The sequence below is a fragment of the Carassius auratus genome, chromosome 37 (assembly GCF_003368295.1).
Source record: "Carassius auratus strain Wakin chromosome 37, ASM336829v1, whole genome shotgun sequence".
NCBI lineage: Eukaryota > Metazoa > Chordata > Actinopteri > Cypriniformes > Cyprinidae > Carassius > Carassius auratus.
The window spans coordinates 235,429-254,178 of NC_039279.1; the positions used below are offsets into that span (position 1 = coordinate 235,429).

The window sequence follows — 18,750 nt, forward strand, 5'->3', positions numbered from 1 at the left end:
CATCTGCACAAGGCTCTTTCCCACCCCTATTGAATTAAATAAGCCGTATTTAACCAAAGTGTGCATCACTCGATATTTTTGCAAGATAAATAAAAGTTTCTCTACCACATTTGGGATCAACATGAGCTTGTTTTTGATTTTTATGATAACACAATAATCTTCCTTTTTTCATATCATTATGTTTTTTTTCGCTGATTAACAGCTCATCAAGTAATAATATTTCACCTGATATGCAATGTTTATATAATCCTGGTTCTGGCGGATGAGAGGCTGAAGAAGGAAATGACGCCATCTGGCGACTCCTCACAGGAACTGCATCATATTTTCCACATGCGCTCTGGGACACACCACACATTATATTAAATAATGTTTATACAAATGTATAGAATTTTTTAGACTTTTACTTTCCTTATTGCTCCAAGGTTTCTATTAACTCACCATAAACTGCACACATACATGTCATGTTTGATTTAGACTTTATTAATGTAACAATTATAAAATCATAGTTTTGTGTTTAATGTAACAGTACCAGGGTGTTATATAATCGTAAAACATAACATAATTTTTTATTTATTTATTTGAACTGTGTTTTTTCCAGCTACAAACTGAGCATCTGCACCAATTCGACATCAGCGTCATTATTGTCAGGAGTGGAAGAGCATTACGTGAAGTGAGTGAGTTTCAATCTTCATTGATGAAGCTAAACCAAGAGACTCCTTTCATTGGTCAACATAAGTCAGAACAGGAAGTGATGTCACAGTGAACATCCTTTTGTAAGGTAAGCCGAAAGACTGGTGTAGTCCCAAAGCTTTCACTCCAGAGAGGATTAACTAACAATTCCTGAACGAGGAGGATTACTCAATCTCCCGTCTGGGATTAATAAAGTAGATCTGTCTACCTTTCCATCCAAAAGAGTGCAAAGCATAGGAAGAAGCATTTGGCATTTGTTTCTGAAAACAAGAGCTTTTAAGATATAGTCTGCCTAATACTCGACTACAAATTAGAATTAAAAATGAACCGGACAGTAAAAATAATCAGAGCATATAGGAAATCATCATGCAGCGGATTATTGCATCTTTCATTTAAATAATAAAAAGTACAGTTAAAGGTTAATGAAATAAAGGAACTGCTAGATTAAAGCTTAAAGGAATAGTTCCCCCAAAAATGAAAAATGTTTGCATGTTTTATCAAACCCGAAGATCGCGGAAACTTCACTCTGCTCTTTTCCATGCAACGAGAGCGAATCAAAAACGCACTTTATTCTGATTCAATGCAACTCGGAGTGAAGTAAAACCCTCAAAATGACATTATTTCACGGTGCTTTTTGAAGCATGTGTGGAAAAGAGCAGCTCGGACGTTCTGCTAAACATCTGCGTTTGTGCTCCACAGAACACAGGCTTGAGTAAATGATGACAGAAGTTTCATTTCAGGGTGAATGAACCCTTAAACATGAAAACAATCTTCTGTGTGTGCGTCTCAGACCTGTGAAGGACTTGCTGTAGTCTTGTTCAATCCTCTGCGTAGACTCAAACTGATCATTTAAAAATAATTTCATAATAATACTTATGCTTTACAAAATTATTTCAGAATGATTAAGATTTTTCAGCAATAATACATTATTTCAAGGACAATTTCCTGGAAACATCCTCTTTTGTTAGTCGTTTTACGTATGAAGTACCAGATAAATGAATAATATGCTTTCTAGATGCATATAAATATAATGCATGTGTATATATACATATAAAATAAATTAAATAAAGTTGTAATATGTATTTACTTAATGTTTTACAGGATCCACTACAATTTTTAGCCATTGATACATAATTTTCATGACAATTTCATGCTAAATTTCATCATCATCATTATTAATAATAATAACAATAATTATTATTATTTTACGGAAAACTACAGTGAGACTTGCTAACGTGCAAATTACTAGAAAATGTTTTATTATAAAATAATACATTATCATAAAAATCTGTGACAGCAATTTCTTAATATATGTCAAGAGGTATGCAAAAATATAAAATAAAATAAAATAAAAATAATAATAATACCATTTCATATAAAAAAGAGCATTTAAGTATAAATATAATTAGAATATTTATTATTATTATTAATAATAGTTATTAATAATATTAATATATAACTATTTTACAGAAAATGTGTCTTTTATGGGAAACTATAGAGGACGCCTAAAACGAAATATTAAAAAAAAAGGTTTTATAATGAAATAGTATATTATTATGAAAAAAAATCTGTGACAGTAATTTCTTAATTTTTGTCAGGAAGTATGCAAAATCAGTCAGTGTCTTTAATATGAAATATGAGCCTCTTATGAGTTCTAATGAATGAAGAATAAAAAACTCATATGTTTACTTTCTTAAGTGCTATAAAATATAATCATAATTAAGTCAATTCCAAATATTTCAGCATCGAAAATGTATATTTTTGTCTTCACTTCATGTTATATATCATGTGCATCCTGACGAAGAACACATTTGTCCTGTTTTCTTATCAAACAAAAGCAGTGATATATGGACAGACAGACATGCACTTGCTGGACACGTGTCCGCGAACCACCTTCTGTGCGTTCTCATCCAGTTGCCATGCCAACCAGTAGCCCAAATTCCCCCCCGGCAGCGTGTTGTCCACATCATCCTTCCTGAAACTCAACTCCTGCTCAAACAACAGATAAAGAGTGAGAATCTGAATAACATATCAATAATCTCTTAATATTCAACAATAACAGTTATTGTGGTCAGGAAATATTTATTTGTTGCAGGGTTATTATTCTTTACGAAAACTTACATTAACCCCCCCCCCCCAAAATGTATTAAAAAATAAAAATGAAAGCATATATTGAATTTTTGTTTTATTTCAGATAGATTTCTCATTTTCATTTAGATTAAGGTGAAGCACTAAAATAAACAAAAAAACCTAATCATTAAAAAAACACAAATATATATATATATATATATATATATATATATATATATATATATATATAAATACTAAAATAACATTAAAACAGAAAATATATAAATATTATAAAATAAAAATAAAAACTATTATTTTTATGTTTATATATTTTAATGACTAACTGTATTAACACATATGGTAAATTTAAACAAACAAATAAATAAATAATAGTAAAGAAGGAAACACTTTTTTTAATCCACCAATAAAACGATACATAAAAATAATATTCACTTCTTTTTTAACCCATGAAAATCTCACATGTTGATCTCACGAGATTATAGAGGTCCGTGAATCTAGTTGTGCGCTTTATGAAATGTAATAGTCAATTAAAAGAGTTAATATCGTTTAGGAAAAACAGTCTCACATAATGAGCCCAGACAGGCTTGTTAGGAATAGGAAGCAAACAAATAAATAAACTTTCTACAAAGGAAAACAATCGATAGTACAGTTTAGTGTCATTACACAGAAATATTAGACAACTGACCACTCGGAATCAATGCAATAAATGACATCAGTCTTTATAATTAATGAAATGAATCTATGTTCCAGTCTGACAGGTTTCAGTCCGTCACCTGATGTAAAAACCGTCTGCAGGTGCGTCTTTGACCCTCCTGAAGTGTTCGGGTCAGTACTGGACTCGGAGCGTGACGTTCTCCGAGGGCCAATCAGAGAGCAGACCGCACAGTTAGACCAATCACAGCAGGGCACAACACTTATGAGAAAAACAATACAAACATTTTCACCTACAAATCTTTTGGAGATTCACCAGAAAACAAATACAAATGTATTTTCAATCTACAAACAAATGTAGGAACAACTGAAATCGCATTCAGTACACGGAAAAGCACGGTTATAGTTTTTATTAATATTTTGCTTTTTTTATATATATTTATAATTTCCGCTTTCATTTAAATTTCAGTTAAAGTTTTTGGAATTTTGTTGTGCGTTTCCATCATTTTAGCAGTTATTTATTTATTGGCAAAGGGCTGAAATTAAAAGTATTTTATTTTATCGGGTTTCCGCAGGTTTCGAGAATCTGAATTTGAGAATTTGTAATACCTTTTAATCACACCACAAAAAAAGTGATGTTTATGGTCAGTATTTTTGCCTCATTTTCCAATGCAAAAGTCTAAAGACTCTTCCAAGAAATTTAGTTTTATGAGAAAATCAATTGAGTACAAATATCAGTCAGTGGGCTCAAAAATATTCAACTAATTTCAAAAGAAAATTGTGGGCGTGGCCTGTTTGGAGGGCGGAGTCATGGTGCGCGGGGGATTGCCCAGCTGGTGCATGTGTGGGTTGTACTGTGCACAGTATGGTGATGGTGTCACACTGCTGTCCAATGATGAGTCTGGCCTGCTGCTCGGTGGCGTTCCTGAGATTGATGCCGTTAAACTGCGGAGGGACAGAGAGAGAAATTCACACGTGCTCGATGTTAACGATAAGCTCGAGTGTCTTCTGATCTCCAAACTCCAGGTGATGCTGCTGAGCGATGCTGCCTCTCGTCACCTTGGAAACAAAGATGCCGCCATTCTCCCCACCCACTATAGAGATGCCCAGAGGCTCCGCCCCTTTTGGAATAGTGACACACAGAGGCTCTTCTATACTGGGAGGGCGTTAGGGGTGGGCTAAGGGGGCTGGAGCCCCGAATGTTTTCAGTAAAGCCCCCAATGTTTTTATTACCACCATGCCATCAATGAGTTGTCATTCACACCCGACAAAAACCGCCCACTGATTCTAGTGCTTATGACTGACATGTAAACTGGCCAACCATCGATGAGCGTCTGTACGATCCAGCCAATGAAATGAGATCTTTTTGAGGCAGGCGGTTTGTTGGCGTGTAGTATTTTACTAGATCAATTTATGTGAAAATTAAAATGGATATTGCAAAATTCATCTTCTTCAAAAAAAGAAAGTTAAACCCCTCCAGCCAAAACACTTGAGCGCCAAGATACAACAGCTTGAGGTATCTGTAACTTTTAATCTTAGTATTATATTTCTTTTCGGTTTTAAATTGTGTCTAACAGTTAACGGTTGCAGCACAGTCTTTAGGACACACACGGACACACACACACACACACACACACACCGCTCCGAGCTCCCGAACTGACTCAAATGATTCGCGATCCCGCTACGAACTCCCGAACTTATTCAAATGATTCGCGATCCCCAAATTGACTCAAATGATTCGCGATCCCGCTACGAACTCCCGAGCTGACTCAAATGATTTGCGATCCACATAATGCTATAAAAGTGTGCACATCGAGAGAAATAAACAGCAGATGTTCATGTTAACAACTTCTTTAACTTGAGCAAACGCTGCTAATACATATATATTTGTTAACAAAGTAAATAAAACGAAAACATTAATGTTTTAATGCTGCTGAATAAAAATAAACGATCTACTCGAAAGTCTCTGCTAATCAGGACCTGGATCAGTGAGCTGCGGCTCGGGCCGATGACGTCACTTCCATGGAGGCATGTTGTACACGCCCCCGTCCATTGACTCCGCCCCCGCGTCAAAACAGTGCCACAAAAAGAGACATGCGGAAAATTGAAGCGCAAAGGAAAAATGCCATTGCAAGCTCAAACTCGACTGACACGCAAAATAATCTTTCGCGCTGTTTCATTTGTTTTGCAATTTTTAATTTTTGTTTGCAAAAAGCAAATGTATTTTCCTCAATACTTTAAATAAAATATTTTAAATTTGTTTTTGTTTTTATTGTTTTTGTATATTTTAAACAAGGTAAATCTTTCTGATTTATTAAAATAAAAAAAGTCACATACTTTTCTGGGCTAAGCCCCGGATCCCCACTCACCCTAGAACCACCCCTGCTTCTATGTACAGCAAAACAACTATAAAACTGATACACTGATACAAACCGGTTATATTTTAGTATAACTGAGATAGACTGAAATTAGTTTTTCGTTTTAATTTTACTTTAATTTAATTTTACCAGAAGTTTTTATTTTTATTTTAGTACTTTTGCTCCATTTTGTTGTTTTTATTAGTTTCAGATTTTTTATGTCTTTATAGTTTTTAGTTTTTTGCATCAAGTTAAACTGATGAAATAAAATCAGTTAGTTTTTTTATTTTTTTATTTATTTAATTTCAGTTAACATTTATTTATCTGAAGTGTCAAATATTATTATTTTTTGTGGTTTTAGTAAACTTTAATAAACACTAGAAATAGTATCCAAACACTTAAATAATAATAAATAAATAAAAATCACTGTTTTGGTAAATGGAAATTGCAATTAATCAATTGACCAACATTTAAATAAGCCACAAAGTGCCCCAAAATGACATTTATGAAAAATACTCTTGTTCTGTTATAGAATAGAATAGAATTGAATAGAAAAATCGATCCAGAGAGACATAAGTAAGTACACTAGGCTGGAGTTCATTCATGAAGTGTTTTATTAACCATACACAAATGTCACTATACAGTACAGATTAGTTTGATTAAGTGCACATACTAAACACACAAGCTCTAAATCCCTGAAAAAGAGTATTCTTCATGTTAATAAACAGGTCAGAATCTCCTGTTTAACTAGTGATTATGATCAGATGAAGATGATCAGCTGACTTTACTGATCAGATTCATTCTAGACACGGACGATGATGACAATTACTGTGAATATTCACCCCAAACTCAATAAAAGAAAAGGTTTTGCATGCATGAAAAATTAAGTCTATTTAGGATCCATAAATATGCATTGCCATGATGCAAAAATATTATTTAAAATAGCTTAAATGGTAAAAAAAAAGAAATGTTATTAAACAATTTTAGTATTAGTTGTAGAAAATAATGAGTTTTTGTTATAAAACAGCATTTATTAAGAATCACTGTTCAGAAAATTACCAAAAAACTTGTGAAAAAAAAAAACATAAATGATGCATTACAGGAAATTAAGCAGAAAAATGGCACGAAAAACTGATAAAGCAAACAGATCTCAGTGTTCCTAAAACAGGCTTGACTTTCTTCAAGCAAAGCTCACTTCTTGTTTTCTATTTAGATTTTGGGGTGAAAAATGACACGTTTTCATGAAACTGAGCCATTAAGACCTTCATGATGATGGACATAATTCTATTTTGTTCTTGCATAGAGATCATAAAGCTCACGATATAAAAACTATGGCATATATTTAAGGACTATTTGGCATCAGGTACTGAAGACACCGCACAAAAGGATGATTCTCTAGATTTCATGCATAGTCTGAATAGAGCGCAAAATAAAAGAAATGATCTGAAATGATAAAAGAAATGACTTTAGGCACAAATGAAATGTTATTTTTGGCTTTGAACAGAGACTACCGCATTAGTTAAATCGACACTAGTGAGATCATGTGACATATCCATATACAAGCGTGATTATATGATGATGATGATGATGTCACAGATCCAGTCGTCATGCTAACGTGTCTGACTTCCTGTTTCTTCAGTCACTTCCTCCACACAGCTTCAGGAGCAGTTTCTTGTAATCGCCAGAGGTGTCTCCCTGAAGATTAGAGGAAAATAACATCATAAGAAATATTCATAACACTCACAATATTCTATTTCTAGCTACGGAAGCACAAATAAACTCTTAGATGTATTTGTTAACTATACTTGAATAATATAATATAATATAATATAATATAATATAATATAATATAATATAATATAATATAATATAATATAATATAAAATAATATAATATAATATAATGCAATATAATGCAATATAATATAATATAATATAATATAATATAATATAATATAATATAATATAATGCAATATAATATAATATAATATAATATAATATAATATAATATAATATAATGCAATTTAATATAATATAATATAATATAATGCAATATAACATAATATAATATAATATAATATAATATAATATAATATAATATAATATAATATAATATAATATAATATAATATAATATAATAAATAAATGAATAATTAAAACCAAAAATGTATAAAAGGTTTAAATGTATTGAAAAGTTTATCTTGGATAATATACATAGAAAAAAAACGTAAACTGGTCTCACTTCATAAAAAAATAAAAATATATTTAATTAAATAGTTTGTTTATAACAAAATAACAGCTATTTTCCCGGCAAGAAAAAAAGTTAAGTATAAATACACACACACAGACACACACACACACACACACACACACATATATATATATATATATATATATATATATATATCAGAATCAGGAAGAGCTTTATTGCATTCAATATATAATATAATATAATATAATATAATATAATATAATATAATATATTTACAAAAAACTAATCTAAAGTTTTAGATGCTACAACAAAATATAATATATATATTTGTTTATAATTTAGCACCATGTCAGAATCCACAGCTATATTCACAAGGAAAGGTTTAAAATAGAAACTATTAAACCAATCTATGCATTTTAGTGCTGCAAACGCATGTTATAGTTTGCTTCTTGAAGCAGAAGAACCTCACGTGTGTTATTCGGCACTCATGCATACACACACATCTGAGGGTAACACAAGTTCCCACGGAGAGATACTGTGTGAGTGTATATTTGTACACATCATATAAGAAAGCAGTGTATTGTGTATGTGTGTGTGTGTGTGTGTGTGACTTACAGAGATGGCAGTGTAGAGTGATTTCCCGTACAGCCGCAGATACTCCTGTCTGATATCCAGCATGTCCACCTCAGAGCGGGACACCATGATGCGGATCAGAGTCCTGTCTTTGGTTCCCACTCCCTAAAACAAGGTGAACATCAACAGCTCATGCATGCATATCCACCCACAAAACTACAGCAAAACCACGGCATGAGCACATCTTCTCTACCTGCATGGCCTTGTGGAGACGTTCAGCAAAGTATGCAGCAGTGTTTTTAATGCACTTCACTGAAAAATAAGAAAAACACAGATAAAACACTTGAACTGCACATTACTTCATATTATAGAAAGAGGAATCTTGGATTTTTTCGTTCTACTAGTCTCAAAAAAAAAAATAAAAACACAAGTTATGGAAGCAAAACAGGCCAAAATGTCAAACCTGACCTGTGCATGAAAAGGAAAAGGATTGTGTCGTGTTTGCATGTGTAAAACCTCCAATCTGCATCGTATTCAAATCCGCTGATTCTGACCAATCAGAGCTCAGTACCCACCCACTGCCACCATCCCAGACTCCACGTTCCCAGACATCTCACTGCAGATGCTCTTCTCGATGTCTTTACCGCACATCTGCTGGTACTCATGAAACACTGAGAAACACACCGTACCCACACGTTACTCACACACCGGGGGCAATGCATCGTTTAATCCACATCATCACAATACATAATAATGCCTTCATATTCAGTCTGTTCCTTACACAAAACTATCATACCACTTCTAAAGTAGTGCATAGACAAGTGTCAACTGCATTGTTTGTTTTTTTGTTCTATTTAGAGCAAATAAATCAGAGTAAATTATTAAAGACTGCAACAGAATATAAGGATTTTCCATATGATTCATGTTGATCAATTTCTCTCGTTGACTTGCTTTTACACAGATTGTTCTAGTTAGGGAAATAATTTCTGTGTCGGTTAAAGCACAGTGGGCTGCTGGTTTCTACCTTGTCTCAGATGAGGTTTACTGCGAGCGCACAGAATCGCATTGAACTGAGACTCGTCTGTGCCCACTTTATTCTCTCCTGCGGCGTAGAGTTTCTGCAACACAGAAAACATGGATCTGTATCTGCACAACAGCAGCCAAAAATGCACATTTACATTAAAACCTGAATTTGTTTAGGCAAATCAAGACTCGTCTCCAACCTGAGCTTCCTGTTTGGCCAGAGACATGTCCACAGTCTCTTTCTCATCTCGGTTACCCTGAACACAAATGATGGAAAACATCTTACCGTTCTGATTTTACGTTTTTTTTTTTTTCTCTTTTTTTTTATAATACTATTTTTTGTTGATTTAAAGCGGTGCTATTATAATTTGTACAAAAAAAATAATAATAATAATAATAAAAATTATATATATGTATATATTACAATAATAATACTATTATTGATTAATAAATTAATGGTAAAGGAAATAAAATTAAATCAAAATTTTAAATTGAAAATCTTAAACTTAAAAAAAACTGAAAAATAAAATACTGAAATAAATATAGATTAAATCCATTTTAGTTCAGTAATTATAATGAAAACTGAAAATATAAAAATAAAAGCAATTACTATTAAATTTGATTTAGTGTTGCATATGCATTACTTTTAATGGATAATACTATACTATAAGAAATAATGCTAGCTCAAAGTATAACTTAAAATATTATAATACTATATTAACAATACTAAAATAACACTGATCTGCAGCAAATAAGTCAAATATTTATTTACAAGATTACAATTTTTATAAACCTCCTACAGGCCATTTATATTGCTACTTAATTTTTTATCCTGCTTAAAATAAAATAAAATAAAATAAAATAAAATTAAATTAAATTAAATTAAATAACTTAATTTAATTTAATTTAATTTAATTTTATTCTATTTTAAATAAAATTAAATAAAATTATTTAATTTTATTTAATTTTATTTAATTTTAAATAAAATTAAATAAAATTAAATTAAATAATTTTATTTAATTTTATTGTATTTTATTTAATTTTAAATAAAATAAAATAAAATTATTTAATTTTATTTAATTTTATTTAATTTTAAATAAAATAAAATAAAATTAAATAAAATTAAATAAAATTAAATTAAAATTTGCTATGACAAAAAACAAGGGGTTTTGGTTATCTAATAAATCAATCATAATTTTCCTGTTATTTTTCACATCTTTAAAAATATGGCTAATAATCCTTTGATCAATGATCATCAAAACATCAAATACCCTACATGAGTAATTAGTAAAGATGTGATGAAAGAGCAGAGGCTGACGGATGAGTGTCTGTACCTGAGACAGAGAGATGAGCAGACGGCGAAAGTGTCCAGACGTGTCTCCGCTGATGGCGTCCTCCAGAGATTTACCGTACTCTACACAACAAACACTCATCAGAAACCTCTGCTTGTTAAACACGATCTCCAGCAGGTGTGTGATCACGACTCACCTGCCTTATACACCCGATTAATCTCCTGGATCTCAGCATTACTACGAGAGGACAGAATCTCTATCAGACAGGCCTCGTCGGTTCCTGCGCCCTGAAAACACCACAAAAACAACCGTCATCTCTTTAATCGTCTTAAAAGTGCTGCGAATTATATTCCAAAGAAACATATGTTATACAATTTCACAGCATATTTCACACACACACACATGCTCTCAGTTTCAGTTTTCCTTCAAACACATTAGTTAAGGCTTGACATTTAAAAACTAAATTAATTCCTGTTCTGTTCTGAATATCGATCAATGTAAACATGTTTTACATTACGTCTGACTGTAATAATAAAATGTGGCCTCTAGCCTACACTGATGCGACTTTGTGTGCTTTTTGCTCTCAACAATGCAATTTCGACTTATTTTCCAAAAAATTATGAATTTTCTGATAGCAAGGTTCTATTCTATTTAAGTTATATGAAATTATTTGGCTATTCACTGAGGTTTAATGCTATTATGCATCCTCATTTTCACAGTCTAATATTTGTGGAAGTTGTTTCGGCAACAGAGTAATAAAATATAAAAAGTAATAGTGGCTTTTTAACCTCAAAACTCAAACTATCCTGAGGAAAAAAAAAAACAGAACTGTGAAATATAGACTCAGAATGCAAGATATAATTTCTAAATTCTGTCTTTTTTATCTTAATTCTGAGTTTGATTGTTTTTTGCCATGGAATAAAAAAATCATTGCATTTAATCATTTAATTTCACAATTAATTCTGCCTTTTTTCCTAACAATTCTGAGTTTATATCTTTTTATATATAAGGGGTAAATGTCACAATTACCTTATTTAATTATTATTCTGTTGTAGAAACAGTTTCCACTCAGGTTTCTTTCATATTGTTCCAGTGCAACATGATAATCCCAGACTCAGAGCTCTTCTGGCAGTATTCCTGCTCTCGACTCTGTAGTTAAGTGTCTGTGAAACCCAGCTTTTACCAGCACTGCATGTACGACTGTCCAGATCAGTCACTCAAGAGGATGCATTTCTGTTAGGATGCTAGGAATTGGAAAATCCAATTGACCAATACATCTAGTATCAGATAACATATTTTCCAGAAAAATGAAGGGAAAGGAAGTGGATCTCACTGCTATGGCCTCCCTGAGTTCAGAGGCATCGAAGTGTGCAGGGGTCTTCAGCATGGCCAGCACCAGATCTTCAAAGTCTCCTTTCAGCTCTGACTTCAGGTCGCTAACCAGATCCTGCAAAGCATTTTACAAGCAACGTCACACGGGACACGGTCACACGTATCTGAAGCTTCATTCCTCACATGCTCACCTTGCCGTAGGTGGTTTTATACGCCGCCTTCAACGGCACACGCTGCTTGTTGGACCGAGTCCCAAGAAGCTCAATAATGGCGTTTTCATCGGTTCCTGCGAGAGCAAAACACAGTCAGCTTTATGTATTTTAAGACTTATTAAAGCTGCAGTAGGTAACTTTTGTAAAAATATATTTTTTACATATTTGTGAAACCTGTCATTATGTCCTGACAGTAGAATATGAAAAAAAATCAAGCTCCTCTGGCTCCTCCCAGTGTCCTATTTCCATTTGCAGAAATACATCGCTCCCGGTAAAAAACAACCAATCAGAGCTGCGGTCCGTAACTTTGTTTGTGTTCAAAATGTAGAAAAATTTATTTAATAAGCGAGTACACCATGTATCCATTTTCCAAACCGTGTTTTTGTCTTGTCCTGAATCACTAGGGTGCACCTATAATAAGTGTTTATATTCGGACTATTTTAGATTGCTTCGGGGGTACCGCGGCGGAGTAACCCTGTACCTTTGTGATTCTTCATAGACATAAACAGAGAGAAGTAGTTCCGGCTACGATGTTCTTCCGCAAGACGCAAGCAGTTCTGTTTATTAACCGCTAGAGCATCAAAAGTTCCCTACTGCAGCTTTAAAGTATAGTATACAAAGTTTTTTGTGGTGCAAATAAATCGATAATTTTTCTCACCGAAGCCCTTCATGGCTTTCCGTAACACCTCGACGTCTCGGAGCGGATCGGCGCCAGGAAAGTCCTTGATGGATCCGCGGAAACCCTTCTAAACACGGAAAACATTAGGAAACACTTTAAACTGCTCGCATCTTACATTGTCACAATATTATTTTATTTTTTCTATATATTTTTTACATTGTAAGTAATGTAATAAATACATTTAAATAAATGCATTGAATTAATTTTTCTAAAAAATAATCATGATTAATTGATTAAGTGCGATATCTGTTTAATGGCATCTTTTTACTAAGTACTGATGCTGATGTGTGTTTTCATTTATTTACCAGTTTCTGAAGATAAAATGAGTAAATATAGCCATTTATCATTACAATAAAGTTCTGTCATCATTTTAAGCATTTAACTTTTCATTTAAGTGAACTAAAAACAATCATCACATAAACACATTAACATAAATATTACATTTACCTGTGTTAATTGCTTTAATTGTTTTGAATGCATTCATAAAAAAAATAATTGCATATAAAAAATAATTTTAAACACATCCGAAAAAAATGAATGCATATGAAAAAAAATATATATTTAATTAAGAATACACATATATGTAAATGTAATGTAAAACATTCTTTTATATTTATATTCATTAAAAATAAGGACGTAAATGGATTGTGAAAGCTATTTCATTCATGTCAAACAAAAAAAAAATTAAGAAATTCTGGTCTAATCTCCTGCTATTTATGTTTGATTTTCTACAAACGATTATATTTGACACAGAATGACCCTTTAATATTTAGTAATTTGAGGTTTTCCTGAAGCGGCTGATGAGCTGAAGTCTCTCACATTGACAGTAGGAGCGACCGGTGCAGTCGGTCCGGTCGGGACGCCCCCTCCGTACCCGGGCACTGTCGGGTTCGGGGCACCTGGGTACCCTGGCATGGGCTGCTGTCCTGGCGCTGGGACCCCGGGGTAACCCTGAGGCATTCCTCCACCCGGCTGCATTTAGAAGACGAGACACATTTCACTTCACACCTCAGATTTAGAGATTAATGCAACAACAGTTCAACCAAAATACTGCAATGCATTTGAAAATACAGGACAGAGCTGATTGTGAACAATAAAGAGGCAGAAATAAAGGGATTCTTACAGCTCCAAAGCCTGGTTGGCCGCTCCATCCACCTGTTAACAACACAAATAACTCAGTGCTACTGTATCGCTGCGTATAACAATACACACACAAAGCTATCAAAGCACAGAAAAAAATAAAGCATTATGCACCAATACAATAATAATAAAAAATTATGCATAATGCATGAAAAACAGAAAGTGATGCATTTAAAATGCAATGTAAAAAAAAAAATTAAGAGCCCTATGAAATCGGTTTTATTAAAAAAAATAAAAATAGAAAAATTAATAGTTGTTTTAATATTTCTGCATTCTGTTTTAATGTTTTAATAAAAATGTAATGATCCAAAAGGGTGTCCAAGCAATTTAATTCCTAAACTTTAATGAGGATTTATTACAATACTAACAATAATAGTGTCCTATGAAGTGTTTGTAAAAATTCTGGTAAACAAATAAATTATTAAATATAAATGAATTAATAAAAAATGGTTTAAATACAAATGAATTCAAATAAATAAAAATTAATATTTAACAACATTTCCTATCAGTTTTTTTTTTTTTTTTTTTTAATTGTGATATTGGTTAAAATGATTTTTTATTACTTTGAGAAGTACATTCCACTGCACAGTAAATGTTTATGCCTGGATTCCATGATTCTGTCCACATTTTCCACACTGCAAAACCTTTTCTGTTTCTGCATTATCAGCATGCAAACAGATTTTCTAATTAGAATGTGGTCTTATTAATATTATATAATATTTATATTGAATTTGAAGTGTATCGGCTCCTGATTATGATGCATTATGTTTTTATTAATATATATAATTCAGAAAATAATGCATCAAATTTCCAAATACACCCCATTAATGCTCAGTCTTTCAGAAGCTGAGGTCAGTTGTGCAGCTCATAAATAACATCACTACACTACAGCCAGCAGCAATCCCATGATGCTCCTGCGTGCAGAGCTCAGACTCACCGGATTGGCCTGCGGGGGGCATGTTGGGGTAGGCCCCAGGGTAACCTCCTGCCTGTGGTGGAAAGCCTCCTCCTGGGGCAGCTGGGTAACCGCCGGCCTGGGGAGGGTATCCTGCTCCGGGGGGATATGCTCCGGGCTGAGGGGGGTAGAATCCGCCCTGGGGGGGATAGGCTCCTGGTTGGGGCGGGTATCCCTCTGGGGCCTGCTGATACGGGTAACTTCCACCTGCAGGAGGGTATCCGGGGTAACTCATCTCTGACACCTGCACACATGCAGAACATGAATCAGACCACTGCCATCATAATTAACACATTCATCATCAGCAGCAACTCAAATGATGTGCAAGCGCAAGGTTGAGGGTTCGAATCCCCGGGAACACATGATAGGTAAAAATTGATAGCCTGAATGCACTGTAAATCACTCTGGATAAAAGCGTCTGCTAAATGCATAAATTTAATTTATATGTTTATATTAGACTTATATTAGACTGCGATATATCACGGTAATTCATATGCATGATATTGTTATCGTGGGCACTTCTAAATACCGTGAATAATTATATATTACAAATTATTCCGAATTTGGAATGCATTTTAGGAATGCTATTCCCATCAACTGGTCAACATGCAGAACACCGCTGTATGCTGCTCTGAGGCTCTGATGTAAACAAACACATGTAGGAACACGTGAGAGACAAAGCACATTCACTTTCTGACAGCAGATGGCGCTAAACTGCAGAAAATGTCCTTAACCTGGAGACCCCAGAAATAAAGCAGCTGCACTACTTTCTAAAACATATTTAAATACATTTTAAATAGCCATTCAGATTTATGTATTTGCTATGATTTTCATCGCAGTGCCTAATACTTAGGTATTAAGACTTAATAGGCTATTTTAATCTTAAGTTTAATTTTAATCATTGGTTAACATAAACTGCCAGTGAAAAAAAATAATCTCAACATTCATTCATCTTAGGTATTCCAATATTTAATAACACATTGTTAAAATATAAAGTTGCAACTGTGCTATTTAATGAGCTAACATGAACTAAGACTTGTATTTTTTTTTAACAAAGATAACTTCTGTAGCAAATGTAGTTGTTGCTCACTGTGAATGTTAATGGCTAACTAATGAGGTCTTATTATAAAGTGATACCTATGGGTTTTTAATAGTTCTTTAATCTGTGCAAAACTTTTAACTTTATATATTTTTATATATTGCTTTATAGTATTTATAGTTATTTTTGTTATAAGAAAAAAAGATCTATTAAGATCTTAATTTTTTTTTATCCCTCACTATTGTAACTGTTTTGCAGTAATTGCACTTTTTTGTTTACACAAAAACTGCTGTAACTTTTGCACATAGTTCTGCCATAATACATTTAATTATTTCAAAATATATTTATGTTTAATATGTAGCTAAATACATATTTACTTTTTAAAAAAAAAAAAATAATAATAATAAATAAATATACTTATTTACTTTTATGACCATTTTACAGCAAGAATGTATTTAATTGTATTTATGTATTTATATGTATTAATTTATTTAGATTACAGCTGTTCATTTGTTAGCCTTGAATGCTGTACAGTGATTTGCACTTTTGTGTTACACAAAACTAATTTATCTTTTGCATTATTTAATCTGCTGTAATATATATATATTTTTTTTTTTTTTTTTTTTTTTTTTTGAGTTCTTTACCCGGGCTGGTAGGTATTATTAATTTCTTTTTATGACATTTCTAACGGTGCAGAGTTCTATTTCTATGATCTTGCTCCCAATCCGTCAGGTTAGTCTAATCTGTACACACACCCAGAAGTCATTAGCTTGATAAGAAATCTAGGAGTGAATATTTCAGCACTGCAATCAAACATCCAATGTGTGTATATACCACTGACCAAACAATAAGAGAGAGAGTGTGTGTGTGTGTGTGTGTGTGTGTGTGTGTGTGTCATGCGGCAGGTATACCAGGTGTGTTCTGCTTATGTTGGCTATAGGTTATCAGAAGACTACATGAGATAAGTTTGAACTTTGAGATACATTTACAGTAGCATTTGAACACTTACTGGTCTGAAGCTGCTTAACGTCACTTTACTTGATTATCTTCCAGTCATTTGCAATCCTTTTAAAACATCACATCACACTTACAAATAATTTCTAGCTGAATAAAAATAAATAAGTAAAAATACAGTTTAGAACACATTTACCATATGAATTTCAATTACTTTTCCAGAAACACACTATTACAACTCACTTATATTTCCAGATTTTCCAAGACCACAGACACCCATTTTGTATGACTGTATTATTTAATATCTAGGTTTAGGATCTGTATTTTTAGTGACCGTGCAAGTTAATTTGGGTACAGTTCTTTTTTTTTTTTTTTTTTTTTTTTTGAGGGTAAGTAAAACATGACAGAAGTCTCGTTTTATGGTGAACTGTCCCTTTAAGGGTTTACTAACTCTCTAGCGTGACTGTGCGCTGCTAGTAAGCGTTTGGTTGAAGCATCTTGCGTTGTGAGTTAAACCAGTGATCAGAGGTTAAACCGCAGTGAAGCTCAGATCAGCAGTCATCCTGCTTTACAGGACAGAAACCAGCACACTGCTTGAAGAAACGCAATGCAACACAGACTCGTTTCAAAACATAAAACACACACAGCCTGACAGTCGCACACTACACACTACATACAGAGCTTCGCTCTAGGAAAAAAATGGCAGGCGAGGATTTCAGATTACACAACACACACCCAAACCATCTGATACACACTGTTGTAACACTCGTCATCGCTTCGCCAGGAGAGATCTAAAGAGCACCGCTTCACGCGGATACATTGTTACACTGTGACGATCAAGAGCGCGCTGGAAGCGCAACAGACGCGCGGTATATTAACGCTTTAACGCAGTTAAAAAGACTGTAAATGCTCAACTTACTGTGCTGTGTGTGATGCGATGATTGAAGCTCGTGAGTTTGGACTGGATGAGGAAGTGTGTCACTATGGGTGGGACCCGATCCTGCCTTTACATCCCAAACAACACATCCTCGTCATTACGCGCTCGGTTTAACCCTTACATGCACGACTTATTAAATCACTATGCTATATTTTTAGGTTTGTTTTGACTTTTAAGCAAGTGAAAAATCAAGTCAATATTTTATTGTACATAAGCCAACGCCATTTCTGTTTTCAATACTGGAATAATGTAACTGAACATCATGTTTTGTTGATCTATGTCAATCACTCCTGAGATTACCAGGGCGTTTTCAACATTTATTCATTTATTTTTTTACTTCTTATTTTACTAGATTTTTGCTAGGCCTACTTGGTTTTTAGTTTTAATCTAAAGTTTGCTACTTCTAGACTGTAGCAGTCATATTTCAGACGGCTAACAAAATATGTTCTAAGAACATTTTGCTAACGTTCCCATATTATAAAAATGCTTTTAAGTTAAAAACGTCAAATTTTTGTAAATGTTTTACTTCTTCTTTGTGACACAGACATTAAGTGAAACCTCCAGTTCATAATTTTTGCAGACATTATAGGAATGCTACTGAATGTTCTCTGAA

General features: G+C 33.1%; 1 protein-coding gene across 1 annotated transcript; it reads right to left on the bottom strand.

Annotated features, from left to right (window-relative positions):
• Positions 1 to 6,385: 6,385 nt before the first annotated feature.
• On the bottom strand, positions 6,386 to 18,270 carry LOC113055801 (annexin A4-like). The gene is made up of 15 exons (XM_026222166.1): positions 18,120 to 18,270; positions 15,190 to 15,451; positions 14,236 to 14,267; positions 13,932 to 14,084; positions 13,092 to 13,179; positions 12,413 to 12,507; positions 12,223 to 12,336; positions 11,086 to 11,176; positions 10,932 to 11,011; positions 9,798 to 9,854; positions 9,599 to 9,692; positions 9,150 to 9,245; positions 8,828 to 8,886; positions 8,617 to 8,739; positions 6,386 to 7,484 (listed from the first exon to the last, which is right to left on the bottom strand). The coding sequence occupies exons 2-15, from the start codon at positions 15,440 to 15,442 to the stop codon at positions 7,425 to 7,427; spliced, it is 1,395 nt and encodes a 464-aa protein (XP_026077951.1). The 5' UTR covers positions 15,443 to 15,451; positions 18,120 to 18,270; the 3' UTR covers positions 6,386 to 7,424.
• Positions 18,271 to 18,750: the final 480 nt, after the last annotated feature.